The 25,642-nt window shown below is 39.7% G+C and overlaps 1 protein-coding gene across 2 annotated transcripts in view; it reads right to left on the minus strand.

The window, feature by feature from the left end:
• The window catches only part of RAB6B (RAB6B, member RAS oncogene family), a 172,454-nt gene that overhangs the window by 52,052 nt on the left and 94,760 nt on the right, over positions 1 to 25,642 (minus strand). For both annotated transcript variants that reach the window (XM_001364609.4, XM_056793629.1), the window contains exon 2: positions 19,134 to 19,192. In XM_001364609.4, coding sequence (XP_001364646.1) covers positions 19,134 to 19,192 — 59 coding nt within the window. The remainder of the gene's footprint in view (positions 1 to 19,133; positions 19,193 to 25,642) is intronic.

Consider the following 25,642-nt stretch of genomic DNA (forward strand, 5'->3'; position numbering starts at 1 on the left):
TTGTGGGGAAGGAACTAAGGAAGAAGGTGGGATGGGGTGGTTGAAGCCTAGGAAGCTACACACTGCTACAAGGTGACATTTTAAAGATTGAAGCAATTAATTGCCACATCTTGGAGAGTTCCCCCAAAGCATATGTGAGCCCATTAAGTCTTGAAGGGTTTCATTGTACTGGAAGTGGGAGAGAGAGGAGGGGCTAATTTCTACTCTGAAGACAGAACATGGTTTGAAGTATTTAAAATGACAAGGGGCTGATAGAGAGACCTCAGCAGGGCCAGGGGTAAATCTGAGACAGGGAAAGTACTAGTAGTAAAGATCCTTGTATACTTGTCATTGCTTGAACAGGGGCCCCAGGGCAAACCATTTACATAAACCAGGGAAGACATTTAAAAAGGAATCAAGATCACATATAAATGGATAAATGAGAGTATATGTACATACATATATTAAATATACATAAATTTTAAACCCTTACCTTCTATTTTAGAATCAATACTGTGTATTGGCTCCAAGGCAGAAGAGTGGTAAGGGCTGGGCAATGGCGGTCAAGTGACTTGCCCAGGGTCACACAGCTGGGAAGTGTCTGAGGCCACATTTGAACTGTCTCTAGCTACCCTGAGATAATATTTGTAAGGCAATTTGCAAAACTGTAAGTGCTATATAGGGCATATTATTGTTGTTGCTGTTGTTATGGATGGGGCAGATGAAGAAAGACCTATGGAAAAACATAGTAAGATATCTCTCCAGCCCTGGCTCCCATTAAACCCATAAGCACAAAAAGCATCTTATCATTGTGCTACAGGAAGAGTGCTTCGGATTCAGCTTAATTTAGCAAACATTTAAGGATTGTCTACTGTGTGGAAGCCGGGGATACAATGATAAAGAGAATATTGTTGCAGAAGCTAGGTAGCACAGGAGATAGGGGACCATGCCTGGAGCCAGGAGGTCCTGGATTCAAAAATAGCCTCACATACTACCTAGGTGTGTGACCTTGGATAAGTCATTTCACCCCAATGGCCTAGCCTCTTCTGTGATACTAAGACAGAAGGAGCATTAAAAAAAATATGTAAAACAAATTAAAGAGAACATTGTTTCTTGATCTCATGGATAGAGAAGCGAAACTAAAGATGAACAAGAAAATAAATTAACTGCTTCAATTTTTTAAAAAGTCACCATGATTGCACATCAGCTGCAGGAAGGGGTGGAGGAAGGGAGGGAAAGAATATGATTCTTGTAACTAAGGAATAATGTTCTAAATTGACTAATTAAATCAAATTAAAAAAAAAAGTCACCATGTAGCAGTGTGTTGTTTCCTGGGGAACTCCATCCTACCTTTTCCCTTCTTATCTTGCACTATTCTCTGCTCTTACTCCTCACCCCTTAACCCTCCCAACCCTCTACTCCCCACTCCCCACCCCCGTTTCATTTTTTCTCTCTCCATTATGATAATTAAAGTAATATCTCATAAAAATAAATAAAAATTAAACAAGAATCTAAAAACAAAATGGAACCTTCATAGATGAATAGGAGGACAGCAATGAGCTCTATGGTATCTAAAAGTTAGGAGAGTGCCCGTGCTGGTTGGGAGGATGAGTGAAGGTCTGGTCAAAGTGGTGGTATTTAAAAGAGATTTTGAAGGATGGATTGGTTTGCATCAGGTAGAAATGGGAAGGAAAAGGCTTGCCAATGGAAAGGTGATGTATGCAAAAGAATGAAGGCCTGAAAGAATTGACTGGGGATTCTTAAGCTTTTTTTTTTTTTTGTATCATGGACTCTTTTGACAATCTGGTGAAGCCTTTGGACCCTTCTCAGAATAATGATCTTAAATACACAGAATAAAATACACAGGGAAAGGTAACAAAATGTATATGGTGCCTGCTATGTGCCAGTTTTACAAATATGATCTCCTTTGGGCTTAGAACAAGTTTGCAAGAAAAGTGCTATCATCATCCCATTTTATAGTTGAGGAAATTGAGGCAAAGGTTAAAATGATTTGCCTGGGGTCATACAGTATCTGAAACAGGTTTTGAACTCAGATCTTCTGTATTGTATTCATTGTATAACCAGCAACAATTATCTATCTATCTATCTATCTATCTATCTATCTATCTATCTATCTAATTATTAAAAACCCTTGCCTTCTATCTTAGAATCAATACTGTGTATTGGTTCCAAGGCAGAAGAGTGGTAAGGGCTAGGCAATGGGGGTTAAGTGACTTGCCCAGAATCACATAGGTAGGAAGTGTCTGGGGTCAGATTTGAACCCAAGACCTTTCTTCTCTAGATTTGGCTTTCAATCCACTAAGCCACCTTGCTGTCCCCCAAATATATATATTTTTTAAAGTTCATGATCCCCAGGTTAAGATCTCATAGTTCAACAGGAAAAAAGCACAGTGGATAGAGCATTGGACCTGGAGTCAGAAAAACATGAGTTCAAATCCAGTCTCAGACACCTACTAGCTGTATGATCCTGGGAAAATTAATTACCCTTTTTCTGCCTCAGTTTTCTTGACTGTTCAATGGGCATAATAACAGCAGCTACCTTCCAGGATTGTCCAGGCAGAGAACAAAATGAGATAATATTTGCAAAACGAACTTAGATGCTTAATCAATATTTGTTTCCTTCCTTCCCCAGATTCCTATTTGAGAAGAACTGTTGAAACCTAGCCAAGCTTCCTTTTCCTTTTAATCTTTTCATGCTTAGAAGTTATGCCAATTATGAAAAGTGGCAGACCTTTAACTTGGAAAAAATGCAAAGCATTCGAGCAAGGGCATTGGTTTTATCCCTACATCCAAGCACACACAGGTGGTTTTCATTTCAGTCTATTGAGCCCGACATCAACAAATTATGCGGCACACATGCCCATATATGTACATTATGCCTATAGAACCTGCATGATGAGACATATTGGACATATTGCCTATATGCAAAAGCCTAAATTAAGCATAAAAACCCCTGAGGAAAGAAAATCTTTTTGTAAAGTGCTTGTCGAAGTCTTCTCTGTAATATACATTTATTATAATGTAATATAATTTTACATCCATATCCTAACAAGCCCCAGTGATAAAGTCTGCACTGGGAATTTGCATGGCAATTTGCATATATTGATTTTGAATTCTTTCTCCGTCAGAAGTAAAAAACGAATCGCAATGTGTTTGGATTGTCCCCCAGCCCTGGCCCAGACCCTGGCAGATACTTAGCCAAAGGCATCGACAAGTGGTTGGAAGCAGATTGGCTATAAGAAGCCCATTACAATAAGGTTTCTGTTTGTGCTTTTTGAACAGACCATCAGATGGAAGTACCAGGGCAAATCCATGCAAATTAGCATGCAAATGAGGCTGGCAAAACTTAATAAGGTTTCATATTGGCAAGTGAGCAGTTGCAAGGGGGGAGGGAGGGGAGAGGAGCCTTGGAAAGACTTCCCACTGAACCAGAAGGCAGAGACCACACTTTGTCCTTGCTGTAGGCAATGCTAAAGAGCAGAAGGAAACCTGACATGGGGACAGGAGATGTCAAGGTAATTGGATTCCTTCTCCAACCTTAGGCAGTCATGCCATTTGCTTTCCCTGACTCCACCTGTTCCTGGTGGCTAGTAATAAAACCCCTTGCATTTGTGTCAGGCTTTGAACTGCTTCTACTCGTTGAATTTCATTAAAATCCACTGGAAACTAGGCAAGGCATTTGGAATCTTTATCGGTTGATCGTTTATTTCAAGATGGCAGACTGAAGCATAAATCAAACTTAAGGTTTATCTTGATGCCCTTTAATAGGGTGCCAAATGTCATGAGCATCAGTCAAAGGTTACCATGGGGAAAATAGACACACCAAATGCCAAGCATTCTATATACGGTTACCGCTCTCCATCATTCTTATTCATAAGGCTATAGAAGGACCAAGAGGTTGAGTGATGGAAGCTCAAAGACTTTTGGAATTCTGGAGCTTGAGGGGACTTGCTCTTGATCTGGGACTGGAAAACCAGTCTTTTTTCTCCGAGGACAATGCCCTTTCTGAACGATTAAGAGAGCAATAGGACAAGCAATGAAAAGAACAAGCAATTTAAATTTATTATTATTATTTTTGTTGTTAATAGTAATAATAAAATTATTAACTGCCCATTGTGTTTTAGGCATTTGTGCTATGGGATTTATAAACATTACCTCATTTGTTCCTCATGAAAGCATGAAAGTTCCTGTGAAGTAAATGTTATTATCTTCATTTTAGAGAGGAGGAAACTGAGGTAGACAGCATGCTAGTAAGTGTCTGAGGCTTGATGGATGGGGATACATGGGTGGAATTCCCTGCTAACTCCTCTCATCACCCTTGTTCAGTCCCTCATCACCTCTTACCTATTGTTCATTCTTGTCTGACTCTCCTTGACCCCTTTTGGAGTTTTCTTGGCAAAGATACTAGAGTGGTTTGCCATTTCCTTCTCCAGTTCATTTTATAGATAAGGAAACTGAGGCAAATAGGGTTAAATGACTTGGCCAGATTCACACAGCTTGTAAATGTCTCAGGACAGATTTGAACTCAGGAAGAGGAGTCTTCCAGGACCAGCACTCTATACACTGTGCCATCTGGCTGCCCCCAAATTATCATGTATTTATTTTGATTATTATAGCTGCACATGTGCAGGTCTCTTCAGATAGAATACAAACTCCTTGAGGATAAAGACTGTTTTACTTTTGTCTCTGTATCCCCAACACCTTACATAGGGCTTGGAACACAGTAGGCACTAAATAAATATTTTTGGATTGATTGAATTCTTGGCCTCTCTCTTGGCACCCTATTAAAAGGCATCAAGATATATCTTGAGTTTGATTTATGCTTCAATCTGTTATCTTGAAATAAAAGATCAACCAAACTGAAGGAATACTATTGTGCTATAAAGGAATGATGAATTGCTAGATTTTTATAGGAACTGGAAAATCTACATGAACCGATGCACAGTGAAGTAAGTAGAACCAGAAGAACATTGTATACAGAGACTGTAACATTGTGGGACAACCAAATGTGATTGACTTTGCTACTAGTAGCAATGCAATGATCCAGGACAATTCTGAGAGACTTATGAGAAAGATGCTATCCACATCCAGAGGAAGAACTGTGGGAGCAGAAAGAGAGAAGAAAACGTATGATTTATCACTTATTTATATGGGTATGTGATGTATGGTTTTGGTTTTAAAGGATTGCTCTTTCACAGAATGAATATATGGAAATGGGTTTGAGTGATAATATATGTATAATCCAGTAGAATTGCTTGTTAACTCTCGGAGGGGAGGTTTGAGGGGAGAGAGAAAACATGAATCATGTAACCATGGAAACAGTTTTTAAAAATAAAACAAAAGATCAACCAAAAAGATCAAAGATCTTTTTTTTTTTAACGGGCAGTTCAAAGCCCGATACAAGACTTCTCTCCAGGTTTTAGATCTGGATTCTTCATTCCAGTTTCTCACCTTGTTTACTAGTGAAAGGGAACAATAATTTATAACAATATTTATTGACCTAGTAAGGTGGGAACAACAGGAAAGCTATAAGATAGTAAATAGAGTGCTGGGCCTAGAATTAGAATACTCCTCTTCATGAATTCAAATCTGGTCTCAGACACTTACTACCTGTGTGACCCTGGATAAGTCACTGAACTCTGCTTACCTCAGTTTCTTCATATGTAAAATGAGCTAAAGAAGGAAACGGCAAACCATTTCAGTATCTTTGCCACCAAAAAAAAAAAAAAAACAACCAAATGGGCTCACAAAGAATTAGACATGATTGAAAATGACAGATGACAACAAGACATCTGGGGACTGAGCTCTACTTCCACGGGAGTCTTCATTCTATATCCTGTTTGGTATATTTTATCAATGTTTTATGTGAAGAAATGGAAGATGTGCTTATTAAATTGGCACATGACTCAAAGATGGGAAGAATAATATTTTGGATAAGAGAAGAAGTATTCAAAGAGATCTAAAAAGGGTAGAATAGAAGGTTGAGCCCAACAAGATAAAATTTAATAAGAGATAAATGTATACTCTTGCATTTATCTTTTTTAAAGAGTCAAGGGAGACCTATCTTAATAATAGGTCATCATTAGAAATTATAGGTTTAGTTGACTATAAACTCATAATGAGTTATGTAGCAAAATAGTGAAGTTGGGATTTTCTTTTTTTTTTTTTAGGGTTTTAATTTTCCTTAATTTTTCTTATTTTCAAAAGGTTTTAAAAGCTGTTTTCAAATATTTGAAGAATTGTCATAGAGATAAGGGATTAGACTCATAATGCTCAACCCCAGAGGACAGAATATGTAATTATCTTAATTATAAAGTTTTGGGTCACTCTCGTTGTATGTTTTGAGGTGAGTAGATGAGGTAGGATACGAGCAATCTGAAGAAACAACTAAATAGCAGTGATAGTGTTATAGTGCAGTTAGCAGCTTTGAGTTCAAATCCCATTTCAACCTTTTCTCTTGCTTTGAATCAATGGGCAAATTATCTGACCTCTTAAGAGTAAAAATTCTCTCTTTCTCTCTGTGTGTCTCTCTCTGTCTCTGTCTCTGACTCTGTCTCTGTCTGTCTGTCTGTCTGTCTGTCTCTCTCTTTCTCCTTTTGTCTTAGTTCAATTCTAAGACAGAAATTCTCAAGGGCTAGGCAATCAAGGTTAAGTGACTTTCCCAGGGTCACATAGCCAGGAAGTGTCTGAGGCTAGATGCGAACTCACCAGGTCCTCCCAACTCTAGGTCTGGCTTTCCATCCACTGTGCTTACCTATCCGTCCCTCTAATTTCTAAAATGAACATGACAAAACATGTACTACCTACATCATGGGATTATTTTGAGGAAAATGTCTTACAAGCTGAAATGATCATAATTATATATGAATTGATTTATTTTTAAAATGTGTTGGGAGGAAAAAATAGAAAATGACATGGGGTGCGGGTAGAGATAGAAAATGTAGATTTGAATCAGGAATAGAACAGTGTGGTTTCAAAGGGAAGAAAGAGGGCATTTCTTGCCTAAATTGTCCTGGTTTCTCTTCTCCACCTCTCATTTCCAACAGACATAGTGTGTCTATGAAAACTGACAAGAAAGGAATTGAGTACATTCTATTTCTTTTAAGCCTGGTGTCTGGTTCTTTCAGACTTCTGGAAGATCACTGTGCAGGGCTTAATCTGTAAAGTGTGGGAAGATGACCTTTCTCTCAGCTGAGAGGTAGGAAGGATAGGGGCAGAATGTTGTGCACATGCCAGATGTAGTCACTATAATCGAGCAGTTGTTCAGTTCCAGGATGGGGATGAGAACTCTAATTTGAGTAGAACAAAAATGAGGTATCCAGAAATGACTTTTATTTTGTTTTATTATTACTTTTAAAACCTTACCTTTTGTCTTAGTATCAATTCTAAGACAGAAGAGTGGCAAAGGCTAAGTAATTGGAGTTAAGTGACTTGCCCAAGATCACATAGCTAGGAAATGTCTGATGCCATATTTGAACTCGGGTCCTCCCAACTCCAAAGGACTTTGATTTCCAAACAAAAACAAAATAAAAGGCATCGTACACATACCAAAGATGAGGGATGAGAAATCTGGGATATTGGTCCACCATTCTTCTTATAAGTTGAAATCCATTTTAACATACTACAACACCCCAAAGCATCCTGAAATGCTTTTCTGCACCCTCCTTCCTTCTCCCCTCCTGTTTGGATGGGATGATTAGCGGGAAGGACATCCTCATTTAATTACCTATTTTGCCTATTCCCAAACTGCCACCATCTGCCAACAGCCCGAGGCAACACTTTTCTACCACCTGCCTCACAGGAAAGGTACTTAGTACTAAAACTGTTACATCAAAGAAAGCTCAAACTAAAGAAAATACAAGCACAAATTTTGTTGTTTTCTCCAAGTTCACCAACCCATGAGCAAATAATAATATTTCCCATTTCTCTAGCGCCTGAAGCCGCCTTACAAAGCTCTTTACAAATATGATCATCTCAACAACCCTGGAAGATGGCACTATTATCATCTCTATTTTACAGGTAAGGAAATTGAGGTCAACAGATGTTGACCAAGGTCACATGACTATTAACAATGTGAAGATGGATTTGAACTTGGGTCTTCCTGACTCCATGTCCAGCATTTCTTCATTGAGTCAATGCAACTTCTATTCAACACCCACACTAGGTCACTCTGGGCAAATTGTTTACCCTTTAGGGTCCCTTCTAGTTTGAAATCTATGATCCTTAGATGGTGGAGCCTGGCAAAAAGACTGAATACCTTTGGGAAAACAAAGAAAGTACTATGAGAATTTAAAAAAAGAACATATTTACTATCGTCAATCCTTCAGCAAACCATTGTGTTGGGTAACTCATCACCTAAGTTGAGTCCTACAAGGTTTGCTAACTATATCTTAGCATACTTAATGGACACTAGTGGCTACCTCAATAACATCAGCCCACAAAAGGAGCCATTTTCTTGCAGCAATAAGCTTTTTTTTTTTTTTTTTTAAGGAGGAAGGTTGAGTTTGAAAGCTATCGTGTCAGACCATGGCCAAGATTAGGAAGAGTGTACCTTTCAAAAAGACAAGATGATCCTCCCCTTCACACTTCACCATAACCATTAGATGCCACAGAACTATGGTTAGTGGAGACATAAGAGAGGTCTTCTAGGCTGGCAAATATTAAGGGGGATTGTTAGAGTGGAGAACCCCAGAGTTGCTCTAGATGGTCAAATGCAAGGCAGAACTGAGTGGTAGAAAGGGGATTGGACTTGGAGTCCAGAAGACACTGGCTCAAACTCTACTTGGGAACTCACTATGTGTGTTACCTTGGGCAAGCCACTTACCTCTCTGCTTCCCATTTCCTCATAATTAGATTGAACTAGATGACTCTGGAGGGGTCTTCTGGCTCTAAATTTATGATTAAGAGATAGCATGGTATAGTGGACAGAGAACTGGGCCACAGAGTTGGGAAGATCTGAGTTCAGTTCCTGCCTTTGACCCATAATTAGGTCACCCTAGGCAAATTATTTACCCTTTAGGGTCCCTTCTAGCTCAAAATCTATAATCCTTAGATGGCAGAGTCTGACAAACAGACTTAATGCCTTTGGGAAAAAAGAAAATACTATGAGAATAAAAAGTGAACATATTTACTACCATTGATCCTTAAAAAAATCCAAATAGTAGGGCAGCTCTGCAGCTTAGTGGATTAAGAGCCAAGCCTAAAGATTCCTGGGTTCCAATCTGGCTTCAGAGACTTCTTAGTTGTGTGACCCTGGGCAAGTCACTTAACTCCAACTGCCTAGCTCTTTCCATGCTTCTGCCTTAGAACTAATACACAGCATTGATTCTAAGATAGAAGGTAAGTTTTTTTTTTTTATAAAAGGAAAAATAAAAACCCAAATAGCTCTCTGAGAGTAGTAACTATTTTTTTTTCTTTCTGGGTATCCTTAGTGTTGAGCACATTGCACAGCACATGGTTTGTGCTGAATAAATGCTAAATAAATCAGTAGGTGTCAAATAAATGCTCACTCACTATAGGATGCTTTGAGCTTTTAAAAAAATCATTTGAAAGAGCTACGTAATTTGCATTTGAAGGCCCTTTATAGACAAGGAATAGGAAGGATACGGGTCATACATTCAAGAGATTATGAAAGGCAATAGATTACATAGTAGAGAGAGCACTGGGAGTCAGGAAGACCTGAGTTCAGATCCCCTCTAAGAATCATAGTAGCTGTATGACCCTGGGCAAGTCATTTAACCTCTGTCAGTTTTTGTTTCCTCATCAGTAAAATGAGGATAATAATAGCACTTACCTCATAGGTTTGGTGTGAAGACAAAAGGAGATAATATTTGTAAAACACTTTGTAAACTTTAAAGCATTGTATAAATGCTGGCAGAAATTCTTATTGTTATTAATATTGTTAATATTTTTATTGTTGTTATTATAATTATTGTTAAGATGAGCTGGAAAGGACTTTATTGTTGTTTAGCTATTTTAGTCCTATCTGGTTCTTTGTAATCCCATTTGGGATTTTCTTTGCAAAGATGATGAAGCAGTTTGCCATTTTCTTCAATTCATTTTACAGATGAGGAAACTGAGGTAAACAGGGTTAAGTGACTTGTGCAGGGTCACACAGTAAGTATCTGAGGCCAGCTTTGAACTCAAGAAGAGTCTTCCTGACTCCAAACCAACATTTGTTTCCCCAGAGTCAGCTGCCCAGTAAAAGGGCCTTAGAGATCACCTAGTATAATGCTCTCATTTTAAAGATAGGGAAGATAATGTGGCTTTTCCAGTGTCCCAACTAGTAAATAGCAGAGCCAGTGTTCAAATCCAGGTCCCTTGACTCTAGACCCAATGCTGATCATTACACTGTACTCTGAAGGGGGCTGAGACATGGAGGAGGGAGGATGTAGGACAAGCCCGGAAGATCTTTACTGATAAAAAGTCAGGGGGAGAAAGCCCAGTGCTTTCATTATGAATGCAGAGAGGAGACTAAATTGGGAGGTGTGAGAAACGCCAGTGAGAATCCAAAAATAACCCAGAGGATCCCAGAAAAGTTGGCAATTAAGCAGAAACTGCAAAGGAGGCTTGACCTGAAAATAGCAGAATGATATTGTTTTGGACGTCGGTAGGGGTGGGAGAAACTGAGGTCCGAGAGAAAACTCCAGGTCAGAGAGGCTTGGACATCCCTGATGGCCATGTAGCATGGTCTAATTACCTTATGTTGAGAAAGGAATTTCTCTCTCTCCCTCCCTCCCTCTCTGTCTGTCTGTCTGTCTGTCTGTCTCTCTCTCTGTCTCTGTCTGTCTCTGTCTCTCTCTCTCTCTCCCCCTCCCCATCTGTCTGTCTGTCTGTCTCTCTCTGAATTTAAATTCTTATTTTCTGTCTTAACAACTCTAAGACAGAAGGGCAAGGACTAGGCAAACAGGGTTAAGCAACGTGCCTAGGGTTACAAATCTAGGAAGTGTCTGATTCAAGATTTGAACCCAGGACCTCTCGTCTCCAGGTCTGGTTCTCCATTCTCTGAACTTCTTAGCTCCCCTCCTAGGGAATATGTCGTTAAGGTGAAATTGGTGCATGTGTGTGAAGGATCAGAAGAGGTTTGAAATTAAATATGAAAGGCCATCAATGCCTATATTTGTAAGCTTATTTTTTGTGCTTAGTTTTTTTTTACAATTTTTACAATGAATGCTTCATTGTAAAGTTAATTAAACATAAAATAAGAAGGAAAGAATAAAGTCATTACTTCAGGAATACCTTTCTCCTGAAATGTCTCTTACAAGAGAGACATTAGTGGATCTTGCCCCTGGATCCCTTCCCACTCTCTCTCTCACACCCTGACACATACACAAAGTGAGGGGAGAGCAGGGACAGCTATTTTTATTTCTGCCCAGTTAGAACATGATGCTGATAAAGGCCAAGGTCACCATTTTATTCCCAGGTGGTCCAGTTAGCCTGGAAAAGAGAAAGCTGCAGACTGTGCCCATCCCCATGGCTGTCCATCTCACCAAGCCATCCTCCAAGGGTTACAGTCTGGGGGAGGATATGGAAGGCTCAGCACAAATTAATCAGTGACCTTTGGGAAACCCATTCTATTGTCCCCGTCACACACTATCTATGCCCTACTTCATCTACCCAGGATCGTGCCTCATCACTATACTCTTCCATGGTAAAGAAGAAACCAGGTGAAAAATGAAGATTTTGGGGATTATCTGGCAAGTCTATAAATAGGCAAGAAACACAGACATCGCATCCCAGTGTGGTGTTTTGTTTTTGTTTTTGTGGGGAGATGGGGGTATTGGTATTCCTCTTTAGGTATTATATTGTAATACCACTCAAATTTTCTTTCCCTTTCTGGAGAATGACCCTTGTCAGTGGCCTGAGAGCCAAGCCTGGAGTCAGGGGGTCCTGGGTTCAAATCTGACCTCTGCCTCTTCTTAGCTGTGTGACCCTCATTGCCTAGCTCTTGCCCTTCTGCCTTAGAGCAGTTACTAAGATAGCAAGTAAAGTTGAAAAGAAAAGAAAAAAAGAAAACGAGTCTTGTTCCAAATTAGCTAATTCTGTTCATCCTGATGAATTTTGTTGGCTGAACAAAACCAGGCAGGTGCCATTGGGGGATGCCAGATAAGGTGAGGATATACATAGGATCTACCTACATATATGCCATATGTTTTTAGTGTCATCAGGAAATTCTTGCCTCCTAAAATGATTTCTTTCACTGGCTTGCCAATGACGCCTAAAATTCTCCCACTAGGGCTCCGTAGTTTTGGGGAAAAGGGACCATCTCCCATTAACATGCCTCTGGGATCTTAAACTCTCAATGCAATATCTGTGCTCCTGCCACAAAGCCCCTGGGCATAAGAGAACGAATGAGAATTAAGTCCCACTGTGTGATGATGGCAGGAGCTGGGCAAGGGGATGAAAAGGATTGATTTTGAGTAAGAAGGGTTAAGGAGAGCACACAGTACCTTCCTCGAGAGGCCTGCCATCTTCCCACTCCTTGTCCCTGGGAAGGCCTGGGATCCTCACACAGTTTATGGCAAATTGGAGGGAATCTCCAACCCACCACCTATATTTCCCTGGTGTGATAAGGGCATAGATACCATGAAAAAGGCATGCTTGAGGGAGCCTTGGAGGACCGCCTTACCTGGACAACTGAGACTCTGCCATTGCTTCAGGAGGAATTCTCCCAGCTGAAAGTGTGAATGTGGATCTCCTGGGGGAGGTTTTGCCTCAACAAATGTCCTTGCCAGCTCATTGTTGGCCATGGGGAAGAAGCAGAGACTGAAATGCCAGGTTTTTGGTCTGCTGGGCCATTGATGCCTGATATGAGGAGGATTGTGCCTGCTGAGTGCATTGATGCTATTTGCATTTATTAATTTCTAATAAGGCTGAGTTATGGGTGGTATGCCAAGTCTGCCTGTGTACAAATGTTATAGAAAAACAACAGGGAACAGCCAAAAGGAGCAGGTAGGATGAAGGCTGAGCCATGATCTGAATGATAACCAAACCCTGGACCATGGGATCACTTCCTAGAGTCCCTATGGCATGGGTTTAAAAGACAATCGACTCTTTTAATAAAATTCATTCCCTTTGTTATCCTACACATTTTATTTTTGTGCTTTTTAAAAAACGTGATTCTGCAAAGGTATCCATGAGTTTCATCAGATCGCCAAAGGGGTACATGGCTCAAAAACAGTTAAACTATACTTAGACTAGTCTGAGAATCTGGGCCACTACCTATAAAGGGGACAAACCACAGCAGCTGCCACAGTGTCTATGGAAAGAACTGGGAGCTGTGGCTGGTACCTCAAAGCGCTTGCAAGTGTTGGGTGGGGCATATTACATGTGTCAGAAATATAGGAGAGGGCCTAAGAGTGTCTGTTCAGAGCATTTTCTATCTATCGGTCATGCTGTGAATCAATTTATGATATCTTTTCTAGCCCATTTGGACGGGGAAAGAGAGTGAGCGTAGAAAAGAGCTGAAGATGATGAATAAGAGGACACTGGACACCTGGGGCATTTTGTGTGTGTGTGTGAGAGAGGGAGGGAGAGAGAGAGAGAGAGAGAGAGAGAGAGAGAGAGAGAGAGAGAGAGAGAGAGAGAGAGAGAGAGACAGAGAGAGACAGAAAGAAAGAGAGAGAAAGGAAGAGAAAAAGACAGAGAGAGAAAGGAGAAAGAGAAGGGAAAGAAGAGGAAGAGAGAAGAGAAGGGAAAGAGAGAGGAGAGAGGGGAAAAATGAAAGAAAGAGAAAAGAGAAATAGAAAGGAGAGAGAAGAGAGAAAAGAAAGTTGAGAGGGAGAGAAAGAGAAGAAAAAGAAACAGAGGAGAAATATAAAAGAGAAAAGAGGGGAGAGAGAGGAATATAGAGAAGAGGAGGAAAAGAGAAAGAGAGGAGAGGAGAAGAGAGAGAAAATAGGGGAAAGAAAGAGGAAGAGAGGAGAGAGGAAAGAGAAGAGGAAGAAGAACATCAGAAAGAAGAGAAAGAAGAAAAGGGAAAAGAGAGAGGAGAGAAATAAAAAAGAGGAAAAGAGAAAGAAGGAAAGAGTAGTAAAGGAAAAAAGGGAAAAGAGAGAGAGAGAGACAGATAGACAGAGGGTTTTGTGGAGAGGAGGTAGGAAAGAAATTGAAATGAGAGGTGTTAGCTAGATTAAGATAAACTTCATCTCCTTCAGAAATTTGCCCTTGGCTGCTCCACTTACAACTCCACAAAGACATTTAGTGACAAAGGCAGGTCAAGGAAGACCCCAGATCTCCTCCTCCAGATCCCAGTATCAAACTAAATACACAGAATCATAATCATAGACCATAATCCCTGAAAGAAGAGAGAGGCTGCTGCCCAAGCCACCACTTTTACAGATGAAGAAACTGATGCTCAAGGAAGTTATTTCCCTGATATCATACAGTTATTTGGTGGCAAAAAGAGGACAAGAAAGACCTCAGATCTGCTGATCCAGGCCCAGTGCACACCACTGGCCTCTGCTTGGTTATCTGCCATGCTGATAAGCAACAGAGGGAAGAATCGGCCTTTTTATTTCAGCAATGCTCCTCTGAACAGAACTTGACTGCAGGAAATCACTGCAGAGCACAAGAACAGGAATGCTAAGAGAAAAATGAACCCTGTAAAGCAAGGCAAATTATTTTTAATAGGTGCTCAGAAGCAAGAAGAATCCTAGCAATGCTGCATCCTGGGACATGACAATAAATGAAACAGAAAGCCAGAACTAGAAAGCCTTCCTGCTACAGAGACCTAGCCACTTATACACCATCCTTGCTTGGGTAATAATAATAGCAAGCATTTATCTACTGCCTTATGGTCTGCAAAGTGCTTTAGCTATAGTAATTCACTGGATTCTTACAATTTCCCTGGCAGTATAAGGATCATTCCCAATTTTTGTTGTTGTTCAGTTTCTGTTTCCATCTTGTTTGAACCTGACTCCATTGAGGGTTTTCTTGGCAAAGGTCCTGGAGTGGTTCACCATGTCCTTCTCTAGCTCATTTGACAGATGAGGAAACAGAGGCAAATAGGGTGAAGTGACTTGCCCAGGAACACATAGCTAGTAAGTGTCTGAGGCTAGACTTGGCTGGTGAAGATGACTCCAGACTTGACATTCTGTATCTCCTGAGCCTGCCCCATCCCCATTTTAACAGATGGCAAAACTGATGCTGAGAGAAGTTTAATTGATTTCCCCAGGGCCAAACACTAAGTTGACTAAGGAGAACTCAAGTTTTTCTAACTCTATAAGTCCTGTGCACTATCCACTGTGTCAGTACCTCACTGGAAGTCACAGGATCTCACTGAAGCTCAGGATGTTAGATGCATCCTCAGTTGGATGATGTTCCAGAGAATGGAAATTCGTCCCAAAGCAATAGAGTGATTTACCTCAAGTTTAAAGTAAATTAGGAGAATTGGTATTCTAAAAAGCACTGGAGTTCTGGAGTCAGAGGACCTGAGTTTAAATCCTGCCTTTTCTTCTTAAACCCATGTGACCCCAAGCAGGTTATTTTAACTTCCCTGGCCCCTAAGTTTCCTCATCTTTGAAATGAGGGGGTTGGATTAGTTGGCTTCTGAGGTCCCTTTCAATTCTAGAATGAATCTCTATGATCTAGAATGCAATTCTGTGATCTAGCATCAGAAGCAATATTTGAACCCAGCTCCTCTGACTCCAAAGCCAGGGCTCTTTCCACTAGGATCCATTGTTCCCTGGAGAGCCTCTCCACTGAGAGAGACTATGCAACTGGACAGCCTGGAGACATGATGGTTGTCTGCCTGCCAGGCACAAACCATGATTCAGGATGATTTCTTTTCTTTTTTTGGCAAGTACACCTGGGGGGAAAGTGGGGGCGGATGAAAAGTTTTTGTGGGCAACACATTTTAAAAAAATTTCTACTCTTGCAAAAATGTTTCTGTCTTAACTTAGTCTTTTCAACTTCCCACTGAATTTTTCCTTAGAAGCCCTATGGGAGTGGAATGTGGCCAAAGGGACTCAGCAAGCCAAGAAAGATGGAGAGTACAAAGGATAGAGAAGCTGGTGCTGGATGAAAGAATATGGAAGCAGGGATTATGGATTACATACTGCTTGTTGGTCCCAGAGTGAGCTTGTTTATTTCTAAAGCCTTCCTGTAAGCCTATATATAAAGAGGCACCCCCTTTTCTCTAGTGCCCAAGAGAATTCATTAACACTAGAGTTTGTGAGTACAGAATTAGAAGAAGAGGACTTCCATACTAATTAGAAGGCTAATAGCCTGTTATTGAAGGAACCCCACCTGTGGCCAAGAGAAAAAAATCACACTAAGATCAGGGATTCGTAAACGTTTTTGTAGTATGGACCCCTTTGCATTCTGGTAAAATCTATAGATCCTTTCTCAGAATACTGTTTTTAAATGCTAAGGATTGTGAAGGAAAGCAATTCTGCTGAAATACAGTTATTAAAATATTTTTAAAACAAGCTCATGAGTTCTACTTTAAGATAAAAGCATTCTCTACTCATTTTTCTTGTCTTTTTTTTTTGTTGCCACATGGCTAATATGGAAATGTTTTGTATGATTTCCCTTTTAAATGTGTATCTTATTGCTTGCTTTCTCAATGGATGGAGAAGGAAGAGAGAGAAAAATTGGAACTCAAATTTTTAAAATGAATGTTAAAAATCATTTAAAAAATTAAGAGGTAAAAATAACTGTAGTAGCTAGGTGGATAGAGAGTAAGGCCTGGAAATTGGGGATCTTGGGTTCAAATCTGGCCTAAGATGCTTCCTAGCTGTGTCACTTAACACCAAACTGCCCAGCCCTTACTGTTCGTCTGTCTTGGAAGCAATAGCTAGTATTGATTCTAAGACAGAAGGTAAGGGTTTAAAAAAAAAAAGAACCCCTGAAAGGGACATTGCTTCTCAATTTTCTGTCATCAGCTAGTCACACAATAAGCATTTAAATGCCTACTATGTGCTAGGATTCTAGGGATGTAAAGATGAAAATGAAGCATCCTTGCCCTGGAGGAGTCTACACTGTACCAGGGGAGATAAGATGTAGGATCTTTAACAAGAAAACCCCAAATGGGATTGGACATGACTGAAAATGACTAAACAAGAGCACCTTTGTCCAAACTTTTCAAGATTTGCTATTCTCTAATACTTGTCATAATTTTCACCTGCATGTCTTTGTTTCCCTTGCCTGGAATTCAACACACACTTAATTAACTCTTAACATAGTTCTGGACCCAAAATCAAGAGAAAAAAGGTCCTTAAGAGCCCCACATTGCTGCCCAGCAATTCACTTCTTAGACCCCTGCTCATAACTTTACTTTCATTGAGCATGTAAGTTTTTATAGACCGCAGTATATGATTTCCTAGACTGTATCTTATTAAGAGCAGCAACAAGAATATAGGTAGAGCTGTTATAGATGGGCAATTGACTTTGGGAGAAACCAGAGCCTAAGGAAGGACACAGAAAAACTAAAAAGCAGCTATAAAACTGTTATATGTCCTAGAGCAATAAGGGATTATCTTAACAATCATCTTGAATCTTTAAAAAGGCCAGTAAATTATGCTGACTCTAGATCACTAATAATTGGAGAACTGTAAATTTAAAGCAGTTCTGGGGTTCCAATTAATACTCATCATACTAGTAAAGATGAGAAAAAAAGGAAAATGACATCTGTTGGATGGGCTATGGAAAAGCAAGCACACAAATGCATTATTGAATTCATTCAGCCATTCTGAAAAGTCATTTGGAATTCTGCTTTAAAGTCACTCAACTCTGTATACTCTAACCCATTGATACCATTTTTAGGAGATCAAGATGGACCAATATGTCTAAAAATATTTGTACCAGCTATTTTTGTAGTAACAAAGGACTGAAAACTATTGGGGGAATTGCTCAACAAATTATGATATACAAAAGTAATCGAATATTATTGTATCACAAAAAAATAAACAGATGGTTACAGAGAAATCTGGGAAAACCTATGTGAACTAATGCAGAATAAAGTAAACAGAAGCAGGACAATTTATACAATTATAGTAACATTATAAAGAGAAATGGCTTTGAAAGACTTGGGAATGTTGACCAACCATGATTCTATGGGACTGATGACAAAGCGTGCTACCTACCTTTTGACAGAGGTGATGGAATCAAGGTACAAAATAATACATACATTATTCAGAAACAGTCAATGCAGGAATTAGTTTTACTTGACTAGACATACTTGTTACAAGAACTTCTCTTTTCTTTTTTTTCCCCTAATGTGGGGTGTTGGGAAAGTGAGAAGGAAAAGAGATATGCCCCCCCCCCATGCACATTTTATTGATATTTGTTTAAGTTCAGAATTAGAATGAATGGATTTAAAAATATGTTCAGTGTTTTCTGTTTAAGAGATCATTAAAATGTTTAAGATGTTTTAGAAAGAATAATCAGTTAATTAAAGGAAAACACCTTTTGGTGTTCCAAAGGTAAGCTTCATTTATCTGGAAAATTCACTTGAGTGAATTGAACACTGCTTGATAAAAGAAATAATATTGTTTTACAGAAGAAAAGCCCCACAGGTCACTGGGAGAATCTTTTTGGAGCCCAAATGGCTCTCAGAGCACACTCTGAGAACTATTAGCTTTAGAGGTCATTTCATCTAAACTCTTGTCCGCAAATAGGATGACACCTACACCATTGAAGAGAAATAATGTCTTGGTTTTAGAAATCTCTAAGAAATTTCACCATTTTCATTGAGCACATGTGTTGGGATCTAAGGAGAAAAGTCCTTAAAAGTCAAGAGAACTTAGAATTTTTGTTTCTATTACATTGTAAGGGACTAGTCACCTAAATATATAGCAAAACAAAACATAACAGTATATAGCATAGCATGACATATAATATACTATGTCAATATGATATTGAACATATTTTTATTCCTTTTATTCTGACCATCATAATGACATAATATGAGATGATATAAAACAATATATGACATGACATAACAAATTATATAGTATATGATTTAATAAGGTAAAATATGATATAATACATCTTATGTGATGAGATATGATGTAAGATACTTTAATATAACAATAACAATGTAGAATAACAATAGTTCGTGCTCATATAGTGCTTCCCAATCACTAAGGACTTCCCATACCTTACCTCATTGGAATGGAAAAGGACCTTACCTGGTATGTATTGTCGAAGCTGTCATACATGAACCGTGTGATCAAAGATGTCTTCCCAACTGTAAAACAAGAAGACATTTCAGCTAAAGCATTTTTTAACAGCTTTCAGTCAGAGAAATACCAGTTCTTGCTGCAAGCTGAATTCTAGAAGCATTGATATAGCTGAAGAAATGCAACAAAATAATGGAAAGAAAACCAAAACCTTGTCATGTCCTTCTCCAGTTCATTTTACAGATGAGGAAACTGAGGCCAACAGGATCGAGTGACTTGCCCGTGGTCACATAGTAAGTGTCTGAGGACAGATTTGAACTCAGGAAGATGAATCTCCCTGACTCCAGGCATAGTGCTTTGCCCACTGTGCCACCTAACTGCCCATATGGCCATGGACAAGACACTGGATGTCTTAGTGGTTTAGAAACTTTTCCAATAGCCCAAGTTAGAGAAAAGTTGCTTGGCTGTGTCATTGAGGGAAGATTCCATACTGGCATTCCCTAAACGTGATGAAATCACAGATATGGACTGAAAAATAAAACAAGCAGACAGACCATTCCTAAAAAATCAACACAAATAGGTTTTAAAATTCATATGGATATGAGTAGAGGGGATTCATGATGATAAATGACATCCACCACCGCAGAAGGAACAGATGGAGCTGAATGAAGACTGAAACATACCATTCTTCATTTTATTACTTCCATGAATTTTTCTCTACTATAAGTAATATATGCCTCATTTCAACATGACAAATGGGGAAATACTTATTATATGATAATGTATGTATGACCAATGTCATATTGCTTGCCTTCTTAGAGAGGAAGGTGAAAAAAAAAGAATGAGACAGATTTTTGGACATAGCTAATGTGAAAATGTGTTTCTCTTGGATAAGCCCATTTATTATAATCTATTACATATTTATAACATCATGTGTATTATATTATGTTATATATAAGATATTAACAAAATTTTATGTATAATAAAACAATAATGTATACATATGTATAAAATTTTATCTTCATATATCGGGGATTCCAAAAGTGCCAGTGACAATTTAAGCTATTAAAGCTTTAAGTTGTAAAAGTTTAAAATTGCACTAAGATTTTTCGGACAGTGTATGATGTATCCATATTGATTTTGAAATATTTTCTCTTAATTGACCATAATTTGGAACCCAATTTGTTTTTCTTTATTTCATTAGTCCAAGACTGGAATCTTTAAGGAAGATAAATTTTCCCACAAGAAATCTTCAGTATTGATTGAGAAAAGAAAAAAAATTAGGGAGGAACAATGTTTGCTTTAGAGACTATGGATACCTAGGAACCAAGATCTCTCTTGGGAAACCCACAAGAGATTGATTGTCCCATCAAAGCACAGCCCATGGTTGGTGGAATTAGATGATGATTTATCTCAGCTGTGCAGGCTGGCTAAGGACCAACAAGACCCGAATGGTTAGTGCTGAATTTCTCCAAGCCTGGGATGACTCAGCAGGAGGAGGATTATTGTAAATCTCCAGAGATGATCAGAGCAAGCATCAGATGAGAGTCTCACTACAACCCTGCTGAATCCTGGAGGGACATTTCGTGGGGGTGGAAATGGGATATTAGGTCATCTCCCTGAGCCCACTCCTGAGGGAAAAATGTATGTTCTTAGAATGGTGATTATGCCATGAGGTAACCAGAAGCAATAACAAGGGCCTCTTTCACTGTCATGGAGGGAGAAGGAAGATTTCTTTCCCCCAGGCTGGAATAAAGCACCCGTTTTTTCTGGTTGACAGATATACATATAATGAAGTCAGAAATATGGCTTGGTTCTTGAGACAATGATCTTGTCTCATCATTTTCCTTTTGTTCTGACTCAAATTCATTTGCATGCTAAGCCAGAGAGGATCTTGGGAATTTCTAACCCTAAGTGAGATAGCAAAGGGCTGCTATCTCCACCTCAGACAGGGGAGTTAAATAGAAAAGACTTAATCTTAGCCCAGGGGGACTCTGTCTGACTTTTTGTTAGCTAAATGTGGTGGCTAAGACTGAAGAGCTGTCAGCCCATCCTTATCAGGGAATGGGTTTTCTAGCCATTACACCCAGATGGCTGACAGATGGAGATGGAGCCTAGAAGCTGGTAGCAGGAACAGTGCCCAGCAGCGACTACCTGCCCAGCATCGGCCACAAGGAGCACCCAGCTGAGATTAGGCACTCCTTAGTCACCAGAGTTGGAGAACTCATGGGGAGTTTTAATCACTAATGCTTAGTGGAAACACCAGGATGATGACATCACCAAAGGCATCAGTAGCTGAGGGTCATCTCCACACGCATATGTCCCTCATGTGCCATTCCTGTACATACTTACTCTTCCCACCAATATTTTTGTGGGAGAGTCTGCCCCAGGTTTGGGGGAAGGGGATTCTTTCATACTTTTCTTATTCTATAATAACATTCATTAAATATCGTTAAATGCTTTTATTTTAAGCTAAAAACCCTCCCCCTTCTAACTGGAAAAAAAGGCGACTTCATGAGGAGCTCATCAGCTATGCTTCTGAGGACACCAAGACCCACAAAATAGCTTGAACCTACTAAATACATCCACTTTCTAACTGGAAAAAAAAAACACGACTTCATCAGAAGGAGCTCATCAGCTATGGCTTTGAGCCATGAGGACCCACAGAATGCTTGAATCTACAGTAGCTCTTCTGAAGACCCCATCTCTGTGAGGGAGGGGCATGCCCCAGGTTTTATATCCACATGCAAAATTTTGCCCAGCATTTCCTCCAGAGATGCTTTCAGGCAAGGATATGAATTTCCTTTCAGAGATGATGCTTTGCTCATGAAAATGCCATCAGGCTTCGTATATGAAAATTGCTACTTTTCACTTATAATGCAATGGCCTGTGGAAACATTTCATGTAATTCTGAAGTGAATCATAAATAGATTATATTTATATAACACCTTAAGGTTCACCAAGCACCATCTCACAACAATGCTGGAAGGCTGACAGTTTAAGTATTATTATCTCTCTTTTATAGAAGGGGAAATAGGCTCAAAGAGATTAAGATTCATCCAAGGTCACAGAGCTAATAAATGGCTGACCCAAGATTAAAACCCAGGTTTTCTAACACCAAAGCCAATATTCCTTCCACAGCAACATACTTCCTTCCTTGCAAGGGGACGCTTAAGACACTCAGGTGTCTCAGCTGACACCAAGTCTTATTCTCCATGTTATACAAGTCCCAAGAAATGCAGACCAGGCAAGGCTGAGAGGTGGTGCCAATCCCCAAGATCTCAATGTTGTAAGAAGAGAATTTTCAGTGCCATCTAGGGGATGGATAGAAGTAGAAAGGCTGCCGATGGGACCAATGGTTTGGTGATTGTAGACTGGCCATTATTTGGTCCTATTACATGGATGAGTAGAATGTGTTTCTTAGTACGTGCAATTAAGACAGTGCAAGTCATTGGAGTTTTTAAAGGGAGAGGTCCATGGTGACTGGGAGATTCAGGATGATGGTACCTGCAAAGTTGGTTAGTCTTGGGTACTTTCCATTGGGTGTTCATATGTATAAGAAGGTTTTTTCAGGTTTCTGGGTTGGTTGGGCTGGTACCCAAGTGACATAATAATCAACTAGAATTGCCCTGGATTTAGGTGACGCTGGACAAGAGAGTGAGGCTGATGACTTTGTGTAACTCTGCCTCACTTGAATCCAATTCACGGGCAAGTCAAGACACCACCAGTAACGTCATTGGTTCTCTTCAAAAGCAAAGGACAGGGAGTAGCTGGGTGGCTCGGAGGATTGAGAGCCAGGCCTAGAGATGAGAGGTCCTAGGTTCAAATCTGGCCTCAGACACTTCCCAGCTGTGTTACCCTGGGCAAGTCACTTAACCCCCATTGCCTAGCCCTTACTGCTCTTCTGCCTTGGAACCAATATATAGTATTGATTCTAAGGCGGAAGGGAAGGGTTTAAAAAAAAAAAGCAAAGGATAGACAACAATGAGAAGGACAACCATGTATCACCTACTACATACCAGATACCAAGAGTGGAAGATACAAAGAGAAAACCCACAGTCCCTGCTCTCAGTTTATTGTGTAATAGAGGAACAAGATGGGTACAAGATAAATTGGGGGCTAGTTTCACTCAACTTAAGGGAGACTGGGAAAGGCTTCTTGCAGAAGGTAAGAGACCTGCAGGAAGCCAGGGGAAACAGGAGGCAGAGAAGAGCATTCCAGCAGGAGAAGGTGTTTTGAGTAAGGAGCTGGAGTTTTGTAGGAGGCCAGTGTCACTGGATCTCAGAGTAGGGGGAAGGCGGTAAGATTTAAGAAGTCTGGAAAGGAAGAAAGGGACCAGGTTATGATGCACTTTGAATATGGATAGAGTATTACAGTTGGAATCAGGAAGACCTGAGTTGAGTGCTGCCTCAGATACGTACCAGATGTGTGACATTTAATTTCTTTGGACCTCAGTTTCTTCATCTATAAAATGGAAATAATAATCATATCTACCTCACAGGGTTCTTGTGAGGTTCAAATGGGCTTATGTAAAGCTATTTGCAAACTTTTAATGCTAGCTATTATTCTTCTCATTAATCAGATTGCTGCTTTGTCTACACAGAGCATGCTCTAGCACAGAAAACAAATAGCATGAAGCTGGGGGCAGGCAGGTGGGTGCCAGGCCTGGACTCATCTTCTGAATTCAAATCTGGCCTCAGATACTTCCTAGATATGTGATCCTGGGCAAGTCATTTAACCTTGTTTACCTCCATTTCCTCAACTGTAAAAAGAGCTGGAGAAGGAAATGGCAAATCACTCCAGTATCTTTGCCAAGAAAACCCCAAATTGGGACCACAGAAAGTCGGACATGACTGCAATGACTCAACAACAACAAAAGCATGAAGCCATCAAGTCCAAGAGGGCTGGATAGACAGGGCTTCTTTGTGAATGGGCTGGCAGCACTAGGTATTGGTAACTCAGACAACATAAATGAGTCCTCCTGCTGGGGAAAACCAAAAGTAGGGAAAGAAAAACAATAACAACATTTGCAGTCTGTTTATAAAAACATTGCATGGAACTGAGGTGGTCCAAGAACATTTCCCTGACAATTCTTGGACACAGATTTGATGACAAATATTTTCTTCCAAGGGTGACATTTCTACATTAAGTAAAAGCGTGAAGCTCTTCTACCCCAGAATATCTCACTCACTGGCCTGACACAGTATGAGATTTTATCACTAAAGATTTATCCCAAAGGAATAAGGCATTATATCTCCAGGGGTCCCCAGTTTAAATGCAAATGTGTCTGAAAGAGGTAAGCTATTAAGTCATTATCATCCATTAACACCTTAAGATGAATCTGTTTATGGGATTGCTTTCCAACAGGACAGTTTAGCAGAGTGCAGGACCTTGAGAAAACAAGAAAGGAAAGGAAAGGCTACCAAGATACAGTTGAAAAAGTTCTGGATTTGGAATCAGAAGACCTCAGTTGAAATTCCTTTTCTGTCTTTCATTATCTCTAATAACCTCAACTAAGTCGCCCTTGGTTTCTTTATTTGGAGAATCAGAATAGGATTAGGGAAGACATTGGACTTAATGGCCTCTAAGGTCTCTTCCAACTGTAAATCTATGATAAAAGGATTCATTATATTAAAGATGAAGAAACTGAGGCCAACAGAGATTAAGTGACTTGTTCAGGGTTACCCAGCCAATAATTGTCTGGAATTTAGTTTTTTCCTGACTCCTGGTTCGGGGGTCTAGAGCCAGCTACCTGCCTCCAATAAAACTACTTTGTCAAGGAGACCTGATGTTTACAGGGGTTTTATGATATGGATATGGATATCTCTGATGATCAGGTGATTGAGTTTTTCCAGTCAGCCATTCAGCAATGTCCTCTGGACCAATATCCCTAACAAGAAAGTAACCTTCATTTCTTCCAACAGTTGACCCACATGATATATACTAAGGCAGGAAGAGAATCTTCTGAAGTTCTTTCCTTAGCAAGACTGGGGATAAATAATTAACAAGAAGAGAAAGTTCTAGCATGTTGGATAGGAGGGATGGTAAAGGAGAGATAAAATTCCATTCAAATCAGGCTGGAGGGATATGACAGAATCAAAAATAGTAAATAGAGGGTTAGACTTGGAATCAAAAAGACTTGGGCTCAAAATCCACTTCAGCTATTTGTTAGCTGTGTGAACTTCTCTGGATTCCCAGTTTATTATTTTTAAAGTAAAGAGTTTGGACTAGATGGTTAAATACTTTCCCTCTGTAAATCTGTGATCCTATGGTCCTTCGCTTCCATGAAGACCCAGCTCAGGTGCTCCTTCTTTGGTCTTCCCAATCAAAAGTGAAATCTCTCTTCTCAAATTTCTCATGCCACTTGGGTTGGATTTTTCCTAGGCAGTTATAGTATAACTCAGAGGGGTTTGGGTATTTGCTTGAATCCTCCTACTGGACTGCAAACTCTTGGAAGGCAGAGGTTATATATATGTTCTTTGATTGCATGTATTTATGTTACTTCATTGTTTTTCCAT

This window comes from Monodelphis domestica, chromosome 4 (assembly GCF_027887165.1).
Source record: "Monodelphis domestica isolate mMonDom1 chromosome 4, mMonDom1.pri, whole genome shotgun sequence".
NCBI lineage: Eukaryota > Metazoa > Chordata > Mammalia > Didelphimorphia > Didelphidae > Monodelphis > Monodelphis domestica.